Source organism: Odontesthes bonariensis, chromosome 4 (assembly GCF_027942865.1).
Source record: "Odontesthes bonariensis isolate fOdoBon6 chromosome 4, fOdoBon6.hap1, whole genome shotgun sequence".
Taxonomy (NCBI): Eukaryota; Metazoa; Chordata; class Actinopteri; order Atheriniformes; family Atherinopsidae; genus Odontesthes; species Odontesthes bonariensis.
In genome coordinates, this window is record NC_134509.1 from 826,333 (window position 1) to 848,119 (window position 21,787).

A 21,787-nucleotide genomic window follows, 5' to 3' on the forward strand; every position below is an offset into this window, starting at 1 on the left:
TCCTGCTGGTTCCTGCTGCCCCCTGCTGGTTCCTGCTGGTTCCTGCTGGTTCCTGCTGGTTCCTGCTGCCCCATGCTGCCCCCTGCTGGTTCCTGCTGGTTCCTGCTGGTTCCTGCTGCCCCATGCTGCCCCCTGCTGCCTCCTGCTGGTTCCTGCTGGTTCCTGCTGGTTCCTGCTGGTTCCTGCTGCCCCCTGCTGGTTCCTGCTGGTTCCTGCTGGTTTCTGCTGCCCCCTGCTGGTTCCTGCTGGTTCCTGCTGCCCCCTGCTGGTTCCTGCTGCCCCCTGCTGGTTCCTGCTGGTTCCTGCTGGTTCCTGCTGGTTCCTGCTGCCCCCTGCTGGTTCCTGCTGGTTCCTGCTGGTTTCTGCTGCCCCCTGCTGGTTCCTGCTGGTTCCTGCTGCCCCCTGCTGGTTTCTGCTGCCCCCTGCTGGTTCCTGCTGGTTCCTGCTGCCCCCTGCTGGTTCCTGCTGCCCCCTGCTGCCCCCTGCTGGTTCCTGCTGCCCCCTGCTGGTTCCTGCTGGTTCCTGCTGGTTCCTGCTGCCCCCTGCTGGTTCCTGCTGCCCCCTGCTGGTTCCTGCTGGTTCCTGCTGGTTCCTGCTGCCCCCTGCTGCCCCCTGCTGGTTCCTGCTGGTTCCTGCTGCCCCCTGCTGGTTCCTGCTGGTTCCTGCTGCCCCCTGCTGGTTCCTGCTGGTTCCTGCTGGTTCCTGCTGGTTCCTGCTGGTTCCTGCTGCCCCCTGCTGGTTCCTGCTGGTTCCTGCTGCCCCCTGCTGGTTCCTGCTGCCCCCTGCTGCCCCCTGCTGCCCCCTGCTGGTTCCTGCTGGTTCCTGCTGCCCCCTGCTGCCCCCTGCTGGTTCCTGCTGGTTCCTGCTGGTTCCTGCTGGTTCCTGCTGGTTCCTGCTGCCCCCTGCTGGTTCCTGCTGGTTCCTGCTGGTTCCTGCTGGTTCCTGCTGCCCCATGCTGCCCCCTGCTGGTTCCTGCTGGTTCCTGCTGGTTCCTGCTGCCCCATGCTGCCCCCTGCTGCCTCCTGCTGGTTCCTGCTGGTTCCTGCTGGTTCCTGCTGGTTCCTGCTGCCCCCTGCTGGTTCCTGCTGGTTCCTGCTGGTTTCTGCTGCCCCCTGCTGGTTCCTGCTGGTTCCTGCTGCCCCCTGCTGGTTCCTGCTGCCCCCTGCTGGTTCCTGCTGGTTCCTGCTGGTTCCTGCTGGTTCCTGCTGCCCCCTGCTGGTTCCTGCTGGTTCCTGCTGGTTTCTGCTGCCCCCTGCTGGTTCCTGCTGGTTCCTGCTGCCCCCTGCTGGTTTCTGCTGCCCCCTGCTGGTTCCTGCTGGTTCCTGCTGCCCCCTGCTGGTTCCTGCTGCCCCCTGCTGCCCCCTGCTGGTTCCTGCTGCCCCCTGCTGGTTCCTGCTGGTTCCTGCTGGTTCCTGCTGCCCCCTGCTGGTTCCTGCTGCCCCCTGCTGGTTCCTGCTGGTTCCTGCTGGTTCCTGCTGCCCCCTGCTGCCCCCTGCTGGTTCCTGCTGGTTCCTGCTGCCCCCTGCTGGTTCCTGCTGGTTCCTGCTGCCCCCTGCTGGTTCCTGCTGGTTCCTGCTGGTTCCTGCTGGTTCCTGCTGGTTCCTGCTGCCCCCTGCTGGTTCCTGCTGGTTCCTGCTGGTTCCTGCTGCCCCCTGCTGGTTCCTGCTGCCCCCTGCTGCCCCCTGCTGGTTCCTGCTGGTTCCTGCTGCCCCCTGCTGGTTCCTGCTGGTTCCTGCTGGTTCCTGCTGGTTCCTGCTGCCCCCTGCTGGTTCCTGCTGCCCCCTGCTGGTTCCTGCTGGTTCCTGCTGGTTCCTGCTGCCCCCTGCTGCCCCCTGCTGGTTCCTGCTGGTTCCTGCTGCCCCCTGCTGGTTCCTGCTGCCCCCTGCTGCCCCCTGCTGGTTCCTGCTGGTTCCTGCTGCCCCCTGCTGGTTCCTGCTGGTTCCTGCTGGTTCCTGCTGGTTCCTGCTAACCTGGGGCGGAGGTGTGGGTGGAGCTAGATTAGGAGTTTATAACTATGTTCTTTAGTTTGAAGGTGCTACGGGTCAAAGGTTTTCCACGTCCTGTGAAACCTCCGGTAATAACTGTGGAAATGGTTGAATGAACCTTCAGCCAAGCTGCTCTGGAATTCGTTCCTTTTCTGCTCCATGAATTATTCCAGAGAGAAAAATAAACAATTAACAGAAAGTCTTATGTAAAAAGAATTATATTATCTTAACTAAATCACATGTTTATGAAGAATTAAAGCGCTTGAGCTCTGTTCAGTTGTTTTCCAGCTCTCTGTTGCTATGGAGACTACGGTATGTTCAGCTCTGTGATTGGTGGGTTCTCTACAGAACTTTAGTGGAAAGAGGGATCTATTTTAAACAACAGTTAAATTGAGCAGTTTTATATTTTCCTCTGTTTCCTGGGCTGTGAGATCAGAAATAATGAGAAGGTTTTCAGTTTCATCCGGTGAACTGAGACAGAGAACCTTAATTAGTTAATAAGTTAATTAAGTTAATGAGTTAATCAGCAGAAGAAGACTGAGCTGAATCTGGTGCAGAAAAATGAGGCTTTTCAGAAGCATTTTAGGATGAATTATTCAAAGTCTTCACGGTTTTTAACCATAGTTTTTTCAGATGGTTGTACCTCTGCCCGTCTTTACTTCTGAGAGACTCTGCCTCTCCGAGGTGCTCTTTTTACACCCCATCATGTTATCAGAGGTGGGTAGTAACGAGTTACATTTACTTGAGTTAGTTTTTGAAAACATTATACTTCTAGGAGTAGTTTTAAATCTCTATACTTTTTACTTTTCCTTGAGTAGATGTGTGCAGCAGAAACTGTCCTCTTACTCCGCTACATTAGGCTACAATGAGCTGGTTACTTTTCTTCTTACCTCTTTGGTATTCTACGCCTCATTATTTTTATCCCCCCGCGTACGCCTCATTTTAATGTTTTATTCTGACAGAGAGAGAGACTTCCGCCAAAGGCTCTGCCACCTGACTGTGTTCCACCAATCAGACGCAGCCGTGCGGTCTGGTCACGTGACCGTACTCGATCTCAGCGGCGGGACGGGTTAGCTTTAGCATTAGCAGTCGTAGCAAACAAACAAAGAAACAGATGAAAAATGTCAGAACCAACGGTGGGAAATGAAGACGCAGACGAGGCCTCATACTGAAAGCATGTTTACCTTACAAAGAGTGAGAAACAGCAGCTACATTATGTGTCTTCTGTGGCAACCAAAACAAACGCACATTTCAGCAGAAACTCAACATCTAACTTGAGGAAACATGTAGCGCTAAGTTTCCTAAACTCGTTTTCCCCCCATGGATAGATGAATGTTTGTTTTTTAGGTTACATATGGGTTACATATGTTTTAAACATTTCCTAAGTCTCTTTTATTTTTTTATTGAAGTTCTTGAATTTACCTGGATTATTTTAATTTAAGCTATTTTGTAATTAATTAATTCATTTTAATTTATTTTATCAATTGGATGAACTCTAATTTGCCTAAAGATGATTATTTAGTATTTTTGTCTGTCTGATTGAATGCTTGTGTTAACAAATAAATCAGACGTTACTCAACAGTTACTCAGTACTCGAGTAGTTTTTTCACCAAGCACTTTTTACTCTTACTCAAGTAATTATTTGGATGAATACTTTTTACTTTTACTTGAGTCATATTATTCTGAAGGAACAGTACTTTTACTTGAGTCATATTATTCTGAAGGAACAGTACTTTTACTGGAGGACACTTTTTGGCTGCTCTGCCCACCTCACCATGTTACTGACCTGTTGCTAATCAACCTGATCAGTTGCAACATGTTCCTTCAGCTGTTTCTTTAGGCTGATATCTGATATTTTCATTAAAACCAGTGAAATGTCTCACTGTCACTGTTGGATCTGTTGTTTGTGAGATTTTTTCATCTTTTAACCATCTACACTTTTCTGTGCTGTACAGTGTTTTCCTCTGAATCCACATCAGTGGGGTCATGGTCGGGGGGTCGGGGGGGAAGACTTGAACAGGATCCTGACTGCAGATACTCACCGGAAACTTCGTCCTCTACACACCGAGAGCGAACAACACCAACAGATTACACACTTTGAAGCAAACACGATGGTGAGTGAACGGATGAGTGATGAGCGCGGTGGGGAAGGTGAGCGCACGCTTACCTGGCAGGTCAGTGATGTCACCTGGTGATGAGGTGAGGCGGTGACAATGAGGAAGCAGTGGAAAAGAAAAACAAAGTGCAATGGGCCAAAAGCAGCCGGTCATGCATGAGAACAACAAGGCGAAGTTGTTCAGTCTGATTAAAAGTGTTCAGACTGAAGTTAATCCTACAGAACAGGAGAATAAACAGCAGCAATAAGAACCTGAAGGGTTCCCACACAGTGATAAACATCAGGCCCATGGATCAGTTATCAGGGATCAACATGTTTAACCCCTTAACGCCTGAATTTATATAGCTGTATATAAAAAAATGTTTTGTGTGTGTGTTAGCCTTTAAGTAGATGGTAAATAATGCTGAGATTATTCATTTCACTTTTGCACAAAAAATAAATAGAAATTTTGGTATGTTGCAAATTTGCGACAACAGGCATAATGGTCAATAATAAGATAACAACAACACAGTAATATAACAATGTTTTTTTTATTCACCCTTTTATTTTTTACATATTTATTTATATAAATCTGCAACCGGAAATAAATCCGTCACTTTGCGGCATTGGGGGAATAAAGATGCTATCTCAGCTGGTTGATTGAGTCAAACGGTTTGTAGCATATATGCAACAATAGGCGTTAAGGGGTTAAGGCTGCAGTAGGGGTAGGGTAGGGGTTACCCTTACCCTCACCCCAACCCTAACCCTACCCTACCTTACCCTCACCCCAAACCCAAACCCAAACCCTAACCCTACCTAACCTAACCCTACCCTACCCTCACCCCAACCCTAACCCAAACCCAAACCCAAACCCTACCCTCACCCCAAACCCTAACCTAACCCTACCTTACCCTCACCCCAAACCCAAACCTAACCTAACCCTACCCTACCCTCACCCCAACCCTAACCCTAACCCTAACCTAAACCCAAACCTACCCTACCCTACCCTCACCCCAAACCCAAACCCTACTCTACCTTACCCTCACCCCAAACCCAAACCCAAACCCTAACCTAACCTAAACCCAAACCTACCCTACCTTACCCCAAACCCAAACCCAAACCCTACTCTACCATACCCCAAACCCTAACCCTAACCTAACCTACCCTAACCTAACCCTTACCCTAACCTAAACCCAAACCCAAACCCTAACCCTAACCTAACCTAACCTACCCTAACCTAACCCTTACCCTAACCTAAACCCAAACCCAAACCCCAACCCTAACCCTAACCTAACCTAACCTAACCCTACCCTCACCCCAAACCCAAACCCTAACCCTAACCTAACCCTACCCTAACCCTACCCTAACCTCACCCCAAACCCAAACCCTAACCCTAACCTAACCCTACCCTAACCCTACCCTAACCTCACCCCAAACCCAAACCCTACCCTCACCCCAAACCCAAACCCAAACCCTACCCTACCTTACCCCAAACCCAAACCCAAACCCAAACCCTACCTTACCCCAAACCCTACCCTCACCCCAAACCCTACCCTACCCTCACCCCAAACCCTATCCTACCCTCACCCCAAACCCAAACCCTAACCCTAACCTAACCTAACCTAACCCTACCCTAACCCTACCCTAACCTCACCCCAAACCCAAACCCTACCCTCACCCCAAACCCAAACCCAAACCCTACCTTACCCCAAACCCAAACCCAAACCTTACCCTCACCCCAAACCCTACCCTACCCTCACCCCAAACCCTATCCTACCCTCACCCCAAACCCAAACCCAAACCCTAACCTAACCTAAACCCAAACCTACTCTACCTTACTCTCACCCCAAACCCAAACCCAAACCCTACTCTACCATACCCCAAACACAAACCCCAACCCTAACCTAACCTAAACCCAAACCTACCCTACCCTACCTTACCCCAAACCCAAACCCAAATCCTACTCTACCTTAGCCTCACCCCAAACCCAAACCCAAACCCTACTCTAACATACCCTAACCCTAACCCTAACCTAACCCTAACCTAACCTAACCTAACCTAACCCTACCCTAACCCTTACCCTAACCTAAACCCAAACCTTCCCTACCTTACCCCAAACCCAAACCCAAACCCTACCCTAACCCTAACCTAACCCTACCCTGCATCCCAACCCATTCAGACCCGATACATTCTGAAATGTGAGGCCGTCTGTCCGACAGCTAAAGCTCGGCTGAAACTGAATCATCAACAGGACATCGGGCCTCATGCAAGAACCGTCCGTACGCACAGATTTGTTCTTAAGTCGTGCGTACGAGTGATTTAAGAGAACATTCACCAATCTGATCGTAATTTACGTTTTCTTTCAGGTACGAACAGAATTTACGAGTGATCCAGACCTGTCGTAAGAGTTTCCTAAAACAGTCCGCTGTTGACTAATGGATTGTATATTTAATTACTTTGAAGCAAACATAAATCAATATATACATTATACCCCATAACGATGCTGACATTATTCTGTTTGACTTAAATTATGCACTAATTGAAGGTTAATCTGACTCTGTATATAACAAGGTCAATGGGAAGTGTAACCAGCGACTGACTTTCTGCTTTTGGATGCTTTAGCGTGTCAGGCTCTTGGAAGAGAGCGTGTGTTCCGAGACAGAGTAGATATTGCCATGAACGAGGGTCTCCTACTACCTGAACCAGCCCAGGCAGACCAGAAGGTGCCAGAAGACCCCCCTCATGGACCCCCCATCAAAGAGCCATCATGATGAGGCAACAGCTGATTGCACGGCTTTAGTTGCAGTCATCGGGCGCCTGGCCATGGCGAGACGTTTAAAAAAAAAGCTATTTTCATATTAAACCATTTCTTCTTTATTTCGGTGACATTACGAACTACAGGTGACACGGAATTAACAGCACTCGTAATAACTTCCCATTTCTTGGCATTAGCAGGTCCCGTATTTCCACCGTAATACCAGCTGCTGGATCAGGGGTTCACTTAGTGTCTGACTCACTGCTTCTGTGTTCTGTCTCAGTTTCTGTTCCATAAATAATGAGACAGTGTGATGGACTCTGTTCTTCATGCCTACATGTTGCATCAGGTCTGAATGGGTTAAAGAACATCTAACTGGAATCATAACCGTGATCGATCACGCGGCGCTCGTTGAAGACGCCGTGGGAGGAGCATAGAACCTAGGACTCTGTTCTGGGACTCACCGATCTGTCCGGTGGCGATGACGTTTTGGTATTTGGGATGTTGGTTGACCGTCAGACAGAGGATGTCATCTGTGTGTTCCAAGTAGAAACTCTGAGTTCCTGTCAGCACAGGAAACAGGAAACGTGAGGTGACCACCAACAGAGAGCCGAGGCCTGACTGAGACCCACCAACCTGAGGAGAGGTTCTGGATGACCACGGCGGCGGCGGTGTGGAAGATGATGTCTGCGCCGTCGTTGAGGTAATGCAGGTTGTTGCGACAGTCGAAGCCTCGGTAGCCGAAGACGTGCTCCAACACCAGCTCCTGACAACCAAGAACAGTTAGAGGTGGTGAGTCTGCAGGGTTAGGGTTAGGGGTACCCTAACCCTAACCCTGCAGATTAGGGTTACCCTAACCCTGCAGACTCCACATACTGACCTCCACCACCTTCTTCTTCTTGGTCACGTTGTTCTTCAGCAGTTTGTCCGGCAGCGGTGCAGCTCGGCTCACAGGAGGTCTGAACAGAAGGACGGACAAACATCTGAATATAGTTACTCCAGGGTTAGGCAGAGCCTTCGGTTATCAGGCCCCTCTCTGTGGAACCAGCTGCCAGTTTGGGAGACAGAGCCTTCAGTTATCAGGCCCCTCTCTGTGGAACCAGCTGCCAGTTTGGGGGCAGAGCCTTCAGTTATCAGGCCCCTCTCTGTGGAACCAGCTGCCAGTTTGGGAGGCAGAGCCTTCAGTTATCAGGCCCCTCTCTGTGGAACCAGCTGCCAGTTTGGGAGGCAGAGCCTTCAGTTATCAGGCCCCTCTCTACCTTTAAGACCAGGCTTAAAACTTTCCTTTCTGATAAAGCTTATAGTTAGGGTTAGGGATGGCTCAGGTGAGCCTGAAACATCCCATAGTTAAGTTGCTATAGGCCCCGCCTGCTGGGGGGCCTCATGAATAAAATATAATTTCACAGTACCTCTCCTCCACAGGAAGTTCTTTGTGCTGCAGGTGGGGTTTGATTCCCGACATGTTTCTGATGCTGGCCGAGTAGATCTTTGTGATGTAGTCGACCGCCTTCTCCCGAGCCACGTCGCTGTCGTACCCTGAAAACACAAACATCCTGCGGCTGTGATGCGCTGTTTCTGAAACTGTTGCTCAAACGTCTGCTCAGAGGAACCGTCTCACCTCCGTCCTCCTCCGTGTCGTCGTCCGACTCCTCGCTGTCCACAGCTTTGCACTCTTTGTGACCCGGCGGCTCTCTGCTCCAGATCATCAGCGCGGCGTCGGCCCCGCCCACCGACAGCAGCATGGAGTCGTCGTTCGACCAGCGCACGTTCGTCACGTTGGTGCTGTGACCCACGTACTTCTTAAACTTGGCAAACTGGCCCTGAGGGGAAGAACAGTTCGAGTGAAAAGGAAACCTCAGAGAACTGAGGCGCATGCTTGATTCTGGTTCCGGTCTCACCCTGGACGGGAAGCTGAACAGTTTGACGAAGCCAAAGTCGTCTCCACTGGCGAGCAGTTTGCGATCTTTGGTGAGAGAAGCGGCGTTGACGAAGCTGAGCGTTGGCCATATTCCTTCGCAGGTGGGACCCAGAACGGAGGTCCAGGTGGCCCAGTCCAACTTCTCAAACTGGACCCAGAAAACAGAAACAGCTCCATGATCCCTGCAGCTTCACTAAGAGAACTGACACCAAACATGTCGTTTCTGACCTCGGCCAGGCTGATGTTCTGTTTACGTCCCCGCGGAGCCTCGAAGAACAGCTGCTCTTTGGCTCCGGTGTTCACCTGCAGCAGTTTACCTGCGAAGGAGATATCAGGACCACCTGAAGCACAGGCCACTGCGAGGCCTCAAACACCAACAGGTTTCAATGTTCCTGAACCTCTGAAACATCTAAGCTTAGGACATGACCGTGGCTGTGTTCGAAACCGCATACTTCTCCTACTAACTTTAACTTTTTAAAGTTCCCGGATGCATACTAGATTCTCCTAAATGTTGGGTATGCATCATGAGGTTACTACTCATACTCAAACTACCCAAGATGCAACGTAACGTGACGTCGCCGATCGTCATTTCCTGTCAAAACGGCAGTTTCAAGCAAGCTACAACGAGGGTAGGTTCACTTCCTGTTTTCAAAACAAAAGCACCAATTGTATGGTAATGGCTTTCCCTGTGATAAAAGGCAACGGGTATTTTATTTTGGGAAAATAACAGGAAGTGCGTTGCTCACTGCGGCTAGCTTTAGTAGCGCCGAATTCGTGGGAACAAAATTGTAAACAGCCGGTATTTTGTCAGGTTTTCAACACGTTGGGGATCTAAACGACTACTTTCTCACCTGAAAATGTTTCAAATGTTGATAAAGTTTACAGAGTTTAGAGCTTAAGAGAAATCAGCTTCAGGCCGGCTGATTTCGGCTTGGGAAGGAGCAAAATGCATTGTGGGTCAACCCTCTGCATACTGTCTGATCCATGAGTATGTAGAATGTAGTATGTAGTATGAAGTATGTAGTATGCAGTAGGCGGTTTGGAACACAGCCTGTGGCAGGTGGCGGTCTGCGCAGCACAGGTGAGCTCACCTCTGGAGTCCCAGTCCATGTGGGTGATGTAGCTTCCTGCTCCTTTGCAGATGCCGACTCTCTTACTGGTCAGGACGTTGTAGATGTCCACAAAGGAGTCATGGGAGGCCACGGCCAGGTACTTCCCAGCATCTGCAACACACAGCTGAGGCGTCAGTGGCTGCCCGCCCACCTTCAGGTGAGACACCTGCGTGCTGAGCTCAGCTACCCTGGGAGAAGCGGATGTCTGAGATGAGCTCTCTGCGGTGGTGGAAGGTCACCATGTCCTCCAGAGTGTCCGCGTTCACCACCAGGAAGCTGCCGTCGTTCAGCCCGACCGCCAGAGCCTTACCGTCCGGGGAGAAGGCGCAGCACCGCCCACCTGGGACAGGTGAGACACAGGTGAGAGACAGGTGAGACAGGTGAGATACAGGTGAGATACAGGTGAGATAGGTGAGATACAGGTGAGATAGGTGAGACAGGTGAGATACAGGTGAGATACAGGTGAGATAGGTGAGACACAGGTGAGACAGGTGAGATACAGGTGAGACAGGTGAGATACAGGTGAGACACAGGTGAGAGACAGGTGAGATAGGTGAGAGACAGGTGAGACAGGTGAGATACAGGTGAGATAGGTGAGAGACAGGTGAGACAGGTGAGATACAGGTGAGAGACAGGTGAGATAGGTGAGAGACAGGTGAGATAGGTGAGATACAGGTGAGAGACAGGTGATACAGGTGAGATACAGGTGAGAGACAGGTGAGAGACAGGTGAGACAGGTGAGACACAGGTGAGAGACAGGTGAGATACAGGTGAGACACAGGTGAGAGACAGGTGAGATACAGGTGAGAGACACGTGAGAGACAGGTGAGATACAGGTGAGACACAGGTGAGACACAGGTGAGACGGGTGAGACACAGGTGAGACGGGTGAGACACAGGTGAGACAGGTGAGAGACAGGTGAGAGACAGGTGAGATACAGGTGAGAGACAGGTGAGACACAGGTGAGACGGGTGAGACACAGGTGAGACAGGTGAGACACAGGTGAGACAGGTGAGACAGGTGAGACACAGGTGAGAGACAGGTGAGACACAGGTGACACAGGTGAGACAGGTGAGAGACAGGTGAGACACAGGTGACACAGGTGAGACAGGTGAGAGACAGGTGAGACACAGGTGACACAGGTGAGACAGGTGAGACACAGGTGAGACAGGTGAGAGACAGGTGAGAGACAGGTGAGATACAGGTGAGAGACAGGTGAGACACAGGTGAGACGGGTGAGACACAGGTGAGACACAGGTGAGACAGGTGAGAGACAGGTGAGAGACAGGTGAGATACAGGTGAGAGACAGGTGAGACACAGGTGAGACGGGTGAGACAGGTGAGACACAGGTGAGATACAGGTGAGAGACAGGTGAGACACAGGTGACACAGGTGAGACAGGTGAGAGACAGGTGAGACACAGGTGACACAGGTGAGACAGGTGAGACACAGGTGAGACAGGTGAGAGACAGGTGAGAGACAGATGAGATACAGGTGAGACACAGGTGAGACACAGGTGAGACGGGTGAGACACAGGTGAGACACAGGTGAGACAGGTGAGAGACAGGTGAGAGACAGGTGAGACAGGTGAGAGACAGGTGAGACACAGGTGAGACGGGTGAGACACAGGTGAGACACAGGTGAGACACAGGTGAGACCGGTGAGACAGGTGAGACACAGGTGAGAGACAGGTGAGAGACAGGTGAGACACAGGTGAGACACAGGTGAGACAGGTGAGATACAGGTGAGACACAGGTGAGACACAAGTGAGACACAGGTGAGACAGGTGAGAGACAGGTGAGACACAGGTGAGACGGGTGAGACACAGGTGAGACAGGTGAGAGACGGGTGAGACACAGGTGAGACACAGGTGAGACACAGGTGAGATACAGGTGAGACACAGGTGAGACAGGTGAGATACAGGTGAGACACAGGTGAGACAGGTGAGACACAGGTGAGACAGGTGAGAGACAGGTGAGAGACAGGTGAGATACAGGTGAGACACAGGTGAGACACAGGTGAGACGGGTGAGACACAGGTGAGACACAGGTGAGACAGGTGAGAGACAGGTGAGAGACAGATGAGATACAGGTGAGACACAGGTGAGACACAGGTGAGACGGGTGAGACACAGGTGAGACAGGTGAGAGACAGGTGAGAGACAGGTGAGACACAGGTGACACAGGTGAGACAGGTGAGACACAGGTGAGACAGGTGAGAGACAGGTGAGACACAGGTGACACAGGTGAGACACAGGTGAGACAGGTGAGAGACAGGTGAGAGACAGATGAGATACAGGTGAGACACAGGTGAGACACAGGTGAGACGGGTGCGACACAGGTGAGACACAGGTGAGACAGGTGAGAGACAGGTGAGAGACAGGTGAGACACAGGTGAGACAGGTGAGAGACAGGTGAGACACAGGTGAGATGGGTGAGACACAGGTGAGACACAGGTGAGACAGGTGAGAGACAGGTGAGAGACAGATGAGATACAGGTGAGACACAGGTGAGACACAGGTGAGACGGGTGAGACACAGGTAAGACAGGTGAGAGACAGGTGAGAGACAGGTGAGACACAGGTGACACAGGTGAGACAGGTGAGACACAGGTGAGACAGGTGAGAGACAGGTGAGACACAGGTGACACAGGTGAGACAGGTGAGACACAGGTGAGACAGGTGAGAGACAGGTGAGAGACAGATGAGATACAGGTGAGACACAGGTGAGACACAGGTGAGACGGGTGCGACACAGGTGAGACACAGGTGAGACAGGTGAGAGACAGGTGAGAGACAGGTGAGAGACAGGTGAGACACAGGTGAGACAGGTGAGAGACAGGTGAGACACAGGTGAGACAGGTGAGAGACAGGTGAGACACAGGTGAGATGGGTGAGACACAGGTGAGACACAGGTGAGACAGGTGAGACAGGTGAGACACAGGTGAGAGACAGGTGAGAGACAGGTGAGACACAGGTGAGACAGGTGAGATACAGGTGAGACACAGGTGAGACACAAGTGAGACACAGGTGAGACAGGTGAGAGACAGGTGAGACACAGGTGAGACGGGTGAGACACAGGTGAGACAGGTGAGAGACGGGTGAGACACAGGTGAGACACAGGTGAGACACAGGTGAGACACAGGTGAGATACAGGTGAGACACAGGTGAGACAGGTGAGATACAGGTGAGACACAGGTGAGACAGGTGAAATACAGGTGAGACACAGGTGAGACAGGTGAGATACAGGTGAGACACAGGTGAGACAGGTGAGATACAGGTGAGACACAGGTGAGACAGATGAGAAACAGGTGAGAGACAGGTGAGACACAGGTGAGATAGGTGAGAGACAGGTGAGACAGGTGAGACACAGGTGAGACACAGGTGAGACAGATGAGAGACAGGTGAGAGACAGGTGAGACAGGTGAGACACAGGTGAGACAGATGAGAGACAGGTGAGAGACAGGTGAGACAGGTGAGACAGGTGAGACACAGGTGAGACATGTGAGAGACAGGTGAGAGACAGGTGAGACAGGTGAGACAGGTGAGACACAGGTGAGACACAGGTGAGACACAGGTTAGACAGGTGAGAGACGGGTGAGAGACAGGTGAGACACAGGTGAGACACAGGTGAGACAGGTGAGACACAGGTGAGAGACACGTGAGATACAGGTGAGAGACAGGTGAGACACTGGTGAGACAGGTGAGACACAGGTGAGACACAGGTGAGACAGGTGAGACACAGGTGAGACAGGTGAGACACAGGTGAGACACAGGTGAGACGGGTGAGACACAGGTGAGACAGGTGAAATACAGGTGAGACACAGGTGAGACAGGTGAGATACAGGTGAGACACAGGTGAGACAGATGAGAGACAGGTGAGAGACAGGTGAGACACAGGTGAGATAGGTGAGAGACAGGTGAGACAGGTGAGACACAGGTGAGACACAGGTGAGACAGATGAGAGACAGGTGAGAGACAGGTGAGACAGGTGAGACACAGGTGAGACACAGGTGAGACAGATGAGAGACAGGTGAGAGACAGGTGAGACAGGTGAGACAGGTGAGACACAGGTGAGACATGTGAGAGACAGGTGAGAGACAGGTGAGAGACAGGTGAGACAGGTGAGACAGGTGAGACACAGGTGAGACACAGGTTAGACAGGTGAGAGACAGGTGAGAGACAGGTGAGACAGGTGAGACACAGGTGAGACACAGGTGAGACAGGTGAGACACAGGTGAGAGACACGTGAGATACAGGTGAGAGACAGGTGAGACACTGGTGAGACAGGTGAGACACAGGTGAGACAGGTGAGAGACAGGTGAGAGACAGGTGAGACACAGGTGAGACACAGGTGAGACAGGTGAGACACAGGTGAGACACAGGTGAGACACAGGTGAGACAGGTGAGACACAGGTGAGACAGGTGAGACAGGTGAGAGACGGGTGAGACACAGGTGAGACACAGGTGAGACACAGGTGAGACAGGTGAGACAGGTGAGACACAGGTGAGACAGGTGAGACAGGTGAGACACAGGTGAGACACAGGTTAGACAGGTGAGGAAACTAATCATCTGTGCTGGTCTCACCTTTCTTGAGTTTGCGGACAGCCACCATTCTGTGATTGGCCGACAGCTCCCAGATCCTCAGAGTTTTGTCATCGCTGACGGTGGCGCAGACAGGAAGTAGAGGGTGAGCCGCCAAACCCCACACCTCCCCCTCCATGTGACCCTGGACACAGCACACACACCGTTAGCCTTCCTCCCTGATGTGGTCACCATCATTTACTGAGCAAAGCCTCAAACAAGGGGGGAAACCTCCGCTGGGAAGGATGGTAAACAAGGTTGGCCCCTCCCACAGAACAGGGGGCGGGGCCAGAACCAGACCAGAGCATTGACCCACAAGGCCAGATGGTCAAAACCTGAAGGAGTCCCACCAACCAGTGAACCAAACACATGGATACACTCAGAGATCCAGGTGGGATGCCCCCGACACTGTTCCCCTAAAAGGTAGAAAGAAAGAAGAGCACCTTGAAATCTGGTCCTTTGGGGTATCTTCTTCTTTGTTCATTTTTCAGAATCACCAGTTAACCCAACCTCTTCTGAATGGTGGAGTAACCCAAGAAAAACCCATGTGGACAAAGGGAGAACATGCAGACTCAAACCAGTCCAACCAGTCAAACCAGGACCCTTCTTTTTCCAGGGTTCCCCCACACCTCCACCTCTCCAGAGTTTAGCCTCTCCATTATTCTGTAGCCTCAGATTATCAAAGCCTTTGTCGTCAGTGAGGTTTTGTACCTCTAAACGTTCCCATTATTCACCTGAAGGAGCCTTTCTGGACCTCGATGGGGCTCTGGGAGGTGTGGCCTGGAACCAAAATGTTTGTCTGGATGAGCAGGACCACAGGGACTAACAGCAAGAGGCTCGGTTCTGTATGACACTGGCTGATCTTTGGGCTCAGGTTCCCAACAGAGAAACATGGAGGTGGGAGACAGGGATGGAATCAGATCTGAGGTCTGGTGGTGAATCAGATCTGATGTCTGAACACATTCACAGGTGTAAGGGGACACCGGAGACCAAAGATCAGGTTGGTGGAGCTACAGTACGACCCTAACGTAGGACTTCTGGTTGGTCTCAGGTGGTGTCCACCAGAGGAAGCAAGCTGACCCTGACTATGGCTGTGTTCCAAACCGCATACTTCTGCTACTACTCCTACTAACTTTCTGAGTTAGTATGCCAGTTTGAGTAAGCGAGAAGTTCCCGGATGCATACTAGATTCTCTGAAATGTTGGGTATGCATCATGAGGTTACTACTCATACTCAAACTACCCAAGATGCAACGTAACGTGAAGTCGCCGATCGTCATTTCCTGTCAAAACGCCAGTTTCAAGGTAGCTACAACGAGGGTAGGTTCACTTCCTGTTTTCAAAACAAAAGCACCAATTGTATCCTAATGGCTTTCCCTATGATAAAAGGCAACGGGTATTTTGTTTTGTGAGAATAACCGGAAGTGCGTTGCTCACTACGGCTTGCTTTAGTAGCGCCGAATTCGTGGGAACAAAATTGTAAACAGCCGGTATTTTGTAGTAACCGGGATTGAGAATGCCTGAGAAGGCATTCATTTAACCTTAACCGTTACTAACAGCAGGTTTTACAATGAGGCAAATGGTGCTAACATGATAGGCAGTGTTTGTTAGTTAGTTACCTGCAGTGTTAGCCGAGGACATGCTAACGTTGCTAACGTTGCTGGGTTCAGATTCACCAACGTTAGTCCGGAGCGGATTGAAAACGCGACATTCATTCATAGTTATTGCATGTTGGTAGTATTTCCTCCCTTGGATGAAATATTCAAACCGGTTCTCAACAAGAACCAGTTTTCGATTCCCATTCCTAATGACGTCACCACGCAACGTTGCGTGGCGAGTCCAGCGCAGCCAGTAGTCAACAGTAAACATGGCGCCTAAGCGGTACAAACGCTCGAAAGTTTGGTTACACATCCCTAAAAAAGACAACAGGGCAACTTGCAAAGTGAATATTTCACCAAAGGGAGGAAATACTACCAACATGCAATAACTATGAATGAATGTCGCGTTTTCGATCTGCTCCGGACTAACGTTGGTGAATCTGAACCCAGCAACGTTAGCAACGTTAGCATGTCCTCGGCTAACACTGCAGGTAACTAACTAACTAACAAACACTGCCTATCATGTTAGCACCATTTGCCTGATTGTAAAAGCTGCTGTTAGTAACGGTTAAGGTTAAATGAATGCCTTCTCAGGCATTACATTTAGATGAAATCATGAGAGACAGAGCCTGACTGGCTCAGAGCCAGAGGCTGGTGGTACTACCCCCAGTTCACCTCTACCTCCAGCTTCTCCTTTCACCAGAGCAGGAAGAGTTAAATTACCCAGGCCAGGATAGACCGATGTGGACCTCACCGTTGTTGGGTTTGTGAGGTCATGACTCGTGTTACTTCTAAACTAAACAAAGTTGATGCTAATCGACCGGTTTGTTGTCCTTTTTCTCCAAATGAGAATCGATAAGGGACAAAGAACCGAATCGTTAAGCAGAATCGAAAATGGAATTGGAATCGTAAAAATCTTATCAATTCCCATCCCTAGACGTCATTCGCGCCCACTGGAATCGATAAGGGAATCGTTTGCAAAATCGCCAAACGATTCCAAGGAATTGAAACACTGGGAACTGGTTCTCAACAAGAACCGGTTTTCGATTCCCATCCCTACTCTCACATGTGCAGAGACGTGAGTCAGTCTGACCTGGACCAGCAGCGTCATCGGCCCGCTCTTGTCGATCTCCAGGATTTCTCCGTTCTTTGTTCCCAGCAGGATGTGACCGTGACCCAGAGTGATGGCTCTGATGGACGGGTTGTCCTCCAGCAGCAGACCTGGGGAGGGAACACAGCAGCGAATCAGAGTCCGGAGGCTTCAGACGCCGTGAGCGTGGCGAGCAAAGGTGGGCGCAGAAGGGCTAGACCTTTGGAGGACGGCGACAGCGCCGCTCTCTTGATGGCGTAGGTCTTCAAACATCGCTCAAACATGTCGTCCCACAGCTCCACGATGCCGTCCTTCCCCCCCGTCACAAAACCCTGATGTAACAGAGGAAACGGGCTTCAGCACTCTCACTTTACCAGGAATGGATGGATGGAAGGATAGATGGAAGGATGGATGGATGGATGGATGGATGGATGGATGGATGGATGGATGGATGGATGGATGGATGGATGGAAGGATGGATGGATGGATGGATGGATGGATGGATGGACGGACGGATGGATGGACGGACGGATGGTTGGGTGGATGGATGAATGATAGAAGGAGGGATGAGGCCTCACCTTGTCCAGGGAGCACATGGCGAACACGGGCCCATCGTGAGCCTTGATGGTCTTGATGAGCGTCGTGTCTCTCCAGATGTAAACGTCTCCGTTCGTGGCGCCAGAGAAGACCAGATCCTCGGATCGGCCGTAACATGCCGACATCATCGTCTCCTGCTTTCCCAGATTCCCAAAAATCCCCCGTTTAAATGTGAGACCGCCACCTGTGAGATGAGAGCGGACACACCCAACAGCTGTCCAGACTGCTCTGTGTACAGGTACATTTCATATCAGGTGTTTCTCAGGTGAGCGGCTCCGTTCAAATCCACCTGAATGCTGCCAGAACTTGATGTGCTTCATCCCCACAGTGACCAGTTTGTCCATCCTGAAGGAGTTACTCTTCACCACAAAGATTTTATCTTTATGACCCCTGCAGGAGAGAGCGCAATGTTCAGTAACTACAGGATGTAAAAGTACAGGTGTTTGCATCATAAACTAATCCAGGTGTGTTTACCTGGCCTTGGCAAGTCTTTCCCCTTTCTTCCAGTCCCAGATGACGATGGAGTGAAATTCATCAATTCCTACTGAGACCAAACTCTTCCCGTCCGCTGAGACACAAAGATACAAGATGCAAAGACACACAGAGACCAGATGCAAATACACACAGATACAAGATGCAAAGACACACAGAGACCAGATGCAAAGACACACAGATACAAGATGCAAAGACACACAGATACAAGATGCAAAGACACACAGAGACCAGATGCAAAGACACACAGAGACCAGATGCAAAGACACACAGATACAAGATGCAAAGACACAAAGAGGCAAGATGCAAAGACACACAGAGACAAGATGCAAAGACACACAGGGACAAGATGCAAAGACACACAGAGACCAGATGCAAAGACACACAGATACAAGATGCATAGACGCAGACAACAGATGCAAAGACACACAGAGATAAGATGCAAAGATACAGAGACAAGATACAAATACACACAAAGTCACAAAGAGACAAGTTGCAAAGACACACAGATACAAGATGCAAAGATACAGAGAGAAGATGCAAAGACACAAAGAGACAAGATGCAAAGACACACAGAGACAAGATGCCAAGACACAAAGATACAAGATGCCAAGACACAAAGAGACAAGATGCAAAGATGCACAGAGACAAGATGCAAAGACGCACAGATACGAGATGAAAAGACGCACAGAGACGAGATGCAAAGACACAAAGAGACAAGATGAAAAGACGCATAGAGACAAGATGCAAAGATGCACAGATACAAGATGAAAAGACACAAAGAGACAAGATGCAAAGACACAAAGAGACAAAGACATAACCAGAAGATCAGAAACATGAGGGGCTTTATTCACAGTTAGTCTTTTTCTCTTCATCTTTTCAGAGTAAAAGTTGTGATTGTTGTGCTCTTACTTGTATTTGTTTTCTAAATTGTCTTTTTTTCCCCCCAATTGTTCCCAGTAAGTTTTTTCTCCCAACTTACTGCACTTACTCTAGCACTAGTTCTGCTCTTAGCTGTTTGGTATTGGAAGGAAATGCACTTATGATTTCTTGTGACCTGAAGTTCTTTTGCCTACCGATGTGGAACGCACTTATTGTAAGTCGCTTTGGATAAAAGCGTCTGCAGAATGACCGGAATGTGATGTAATGTGTTGGTGCTGTTTTTGGTATTTTAGCTTAGCTCTGCTCTTGGTTGTCTTGCTGCTGTTGTTGGTCCTTTAGCTTTGCTCTGCTCTTGGTTATGTTTGAGCTGTTTTTGGTCCTTTAGCTTTGCTCTGCTCTTGGTTATGTTTGAGCTGTTTTTGGTCTTTTAGCTTTGCTCTGCTCTTGGTTATGTTTGAGCTGTTTTTGGTCTTTTAGCTTAGCTCTGCTCTTGGTTATGTTTGAGCTGTTTTTGGTCTTTTAGCTTAGCTCTGCTCTTGGTTGTCTTGGTGCTGTTGTTGGTCCTTTAGCTTTGCTCTGCTCTTGGTTATGTTTGAGCTGTTTTTGGTCTTTTAGCTTAGCTCTGCTCTTGGTTATGTTTGAGCTGTTTTTGGTCTTTTAGCTTAGCTCTGCTCTTGGTTGTCTTGGTGCTGTTGTTGGTCCTTTAGCTTTGCTCTGCTCTTGGTTATGTTTGAGCTGTTTTTGGTCTTTTAGCTTAGCTCTGCTCTTGGTTGTCTTGGTGCTGTTGTTGGTCCTTTAGCTTTGCTCTGCTCTTGGTTATGTTTGAGCTGTTTTTGGTCTTTTAGCTTAGCTCTGCTCTTGGTTGTCTTGGTGCTGTTGTTGGTTCTTTAGCTTTTTTGAGGGAATCGGCTGCAGTTGGCCCTTCCCAGCTAAAGCAAACTTTCAGCTAATCAGCATTATCCCTGAAGCCTAACCATTGTTAACTTTTTGGAGGACTGCACATCTGCGTTTCTAAAATATCTTCCTGCAAAGCAGAGCAATACAGATGTTGCATGTATAAAGGGCCCTTGGTTTAGAAATAGTGACACCAATGGCGTACCAGTGAACTCCAGGGCACACACTCCTCTGCTGTGGTGGCCTTTAAGCAGCGACAAACACTTCAGGGTTTGGATGTCCCAGACGTGGATGGCCGGGTCTCTGCCCACCTGAATGCCAATCAGACAGCCAATCAGAAACCCTCCCACTTTAAATGAGAATTAGCATGCTATCCTCTGATGGGCTCATCCTACCTGTGCAGACGCCACGTAGTCTTTGAGTGGGTGCACGACGAGGCTGAGGATTTCGTCATCATGGCCGAGGTAGAAGCGCTGGCTGTGCTGCAGCCGGTTGTAGACGACGGCGACGGCAGCCACGTGGTACACCACCTCCCCCGTCTGACTGTAGAACAGGTTGTTCCGGCAGTCGAAGCCGCGGTACCTGCAGGAGGTAAGAGAAGATCCTAAAATCTGACGTGTGATCACAATAGTTCATGATGATGTTGAACCAATGAGTCCAATCTGGGATGCTTTAGTGATGGCTTCACTTTTGTTTTTACCCGTGAACAAACTGCAGGCGAAGCCCCTCATCTGGAGCTTTCTGTCGCTTCAGGGAACCAACAAGCTTCTTCTTGAGCTGTGGCAGGTCCTCTTTATACACCTGCAGACATGGATCAGGTGAGTCCCACTGACCGATGGGTAGGGATGGGAATCCAAAACCGGTTTCTCATTGAGAACCGGTTCCCAGTGTTTCAATTCCTTGGAATCGTTTTGGCGATTTTGCAAACGATTCCCTTATCGATGCCAGTGGGCGCGAATGACGTCACCACGCAGCGTTGCGTGGCGAGTCCAGCGCAGCCAGCAGCCAACAGTAAACATGGCGCCCAAGCGGTACAAACGCTCGAAAGTTTGGTTACACATCCCTAAAAAAGACGACAACAGGGCAACTTGCAAAGTGAATATTTCACCAAAGGGAGGAAATACTACCAACATGCAATAACTATGAATGAATGTCGCGTTTTCGATCCGCTCCGGACTAACGTTTGTGAATCGGCATTTGCCTGATTGTAAAAGCTGCTGTTAGTAACGGTTAAGGTTAAATGAATGCCTTCTCAGGCATTACATTTAGATGAAATCATGAGAGACAGAGCCTGACTGGCTCAGAGCCAGAGGCTGGTGGTACTACCCCCAGTTCACCTCTACCTCCAGCTTCTCCTTTCACCAGAGCAGGAAGAGTTCAATTACCCAGGCCAGGATAGACCAATGTGGACCTCACCGTTGTTGGGTTTGTGAGGTCATGACTCGTGTTACTTCTAAACTAAACAAAGTTGATGCTGATCGACCGGTTTGTTGTCCTTTTTCTCCAAATGAGAATCGATAAGGGAACCGACAAAGAACCGAATCGTTAAGCAGAATCGAAAATGGAATTGGAATAATAAAAATCTTATCAATTCCCATCCCTATTAATGGCTAATCTATGGGTAATTTATGGGTAATTTATGGGTAACAGGGCTTTCTTCTCGTTCACCTGGCGTTCGTAGTTGGTCTGAGCTTCCTGTTCGATGTCCGAGTCCAGCTCCGGGACGTCCGACACGTCTGAGTCCGACTCGCCGCTGTTGGAGTCAGCGTAGCCCTCTGAAGACCCAAACC

The 21,787-nt window shown here is 50.0% G+C and overlaps 1 protein-coding gene across 4 annotated transcripts in view; it reads right to left on the reverse strand.

Moving 5' to 3' along the window:
* Nucleotides 1-21,787, reverse strand: part of LOC142378174 (echinoderm microtubule-associated protein-like 6) — a 63,459-nt gene that overhangs the window by 16,761 nt on the left and 24,911 nt on the right. For 3 of the 4 annotated variants that reach the window (XM_075462415.1, XM_075462413.1, XM_075462416.1), the window contains 20 exons: nt 21,666-21,772; nt 20,698-20,798; nt 20,393-20,579; nt 20,203-20,308; nt 18,204-18,297; nt 18,019-18,119; nt 17,711-17,913; nt 17,353-17,464; nt 17,136-17,263; nt 14,449-14,590; nt 10,053-10,205; nt 9,845-9,976; nt 8,982-9,070; nt 8,734-8,901; nt 8,454-8,655; nt 8,245-8,371; nt 7,716-7,794; nt 7,472-7,601; nt 7,300-7,398; nt 4,153-4,173 (listed from right to left, as the gene is read on the reverse strand). In XM_075462415.1, the coding sequence (XP_075318530.1) occupies nt 4,153-4,173; nt 7,300-7,398; nt 7,472-7,601; nt 7,716-7,794; nt 8,245-8,371; nt 8,454-8,655; nt 8,734-8,901; nt 8,982-9,070; nt 9,845-9,976; nt 10,053-10,205; nt 14,449-14,590; nt 17,136-17,263; nt 17,353-17,464; nt 17,711-17,913; nt 18,019-18,119; nt 18,204-18,297; nt 20,203-20,308; nt 20,393-20,579; nt 20,698-20,798; nt 21,666-21,772 (2,481 nt within the window). The remainder of the gene's footprint in view (nt 1-4,152; nt 4,174-7,299; nt 7,399-7,471; nt 7,602-7,715; nt 7,795-8,244; nt 8,372-8,453; nt 8,656-8,733; nt 8,902-8,981; nt 9,071-9,844; nt 9,977-10,052; nt 10,206-14,448; nt 14,591-17,135; nt 17,264-17,352; nt 17,465-17,710; nt 17,914-18,018; nt 18,120-18,203; nt 18,298-20,202; nt 20,309-20,392; nt 20,580-20,697; nt 20,799-21,665; nt 21,773-21,787) is intronic. The other variant, XM_075462414.1, reaches the window with a different exon arrangement.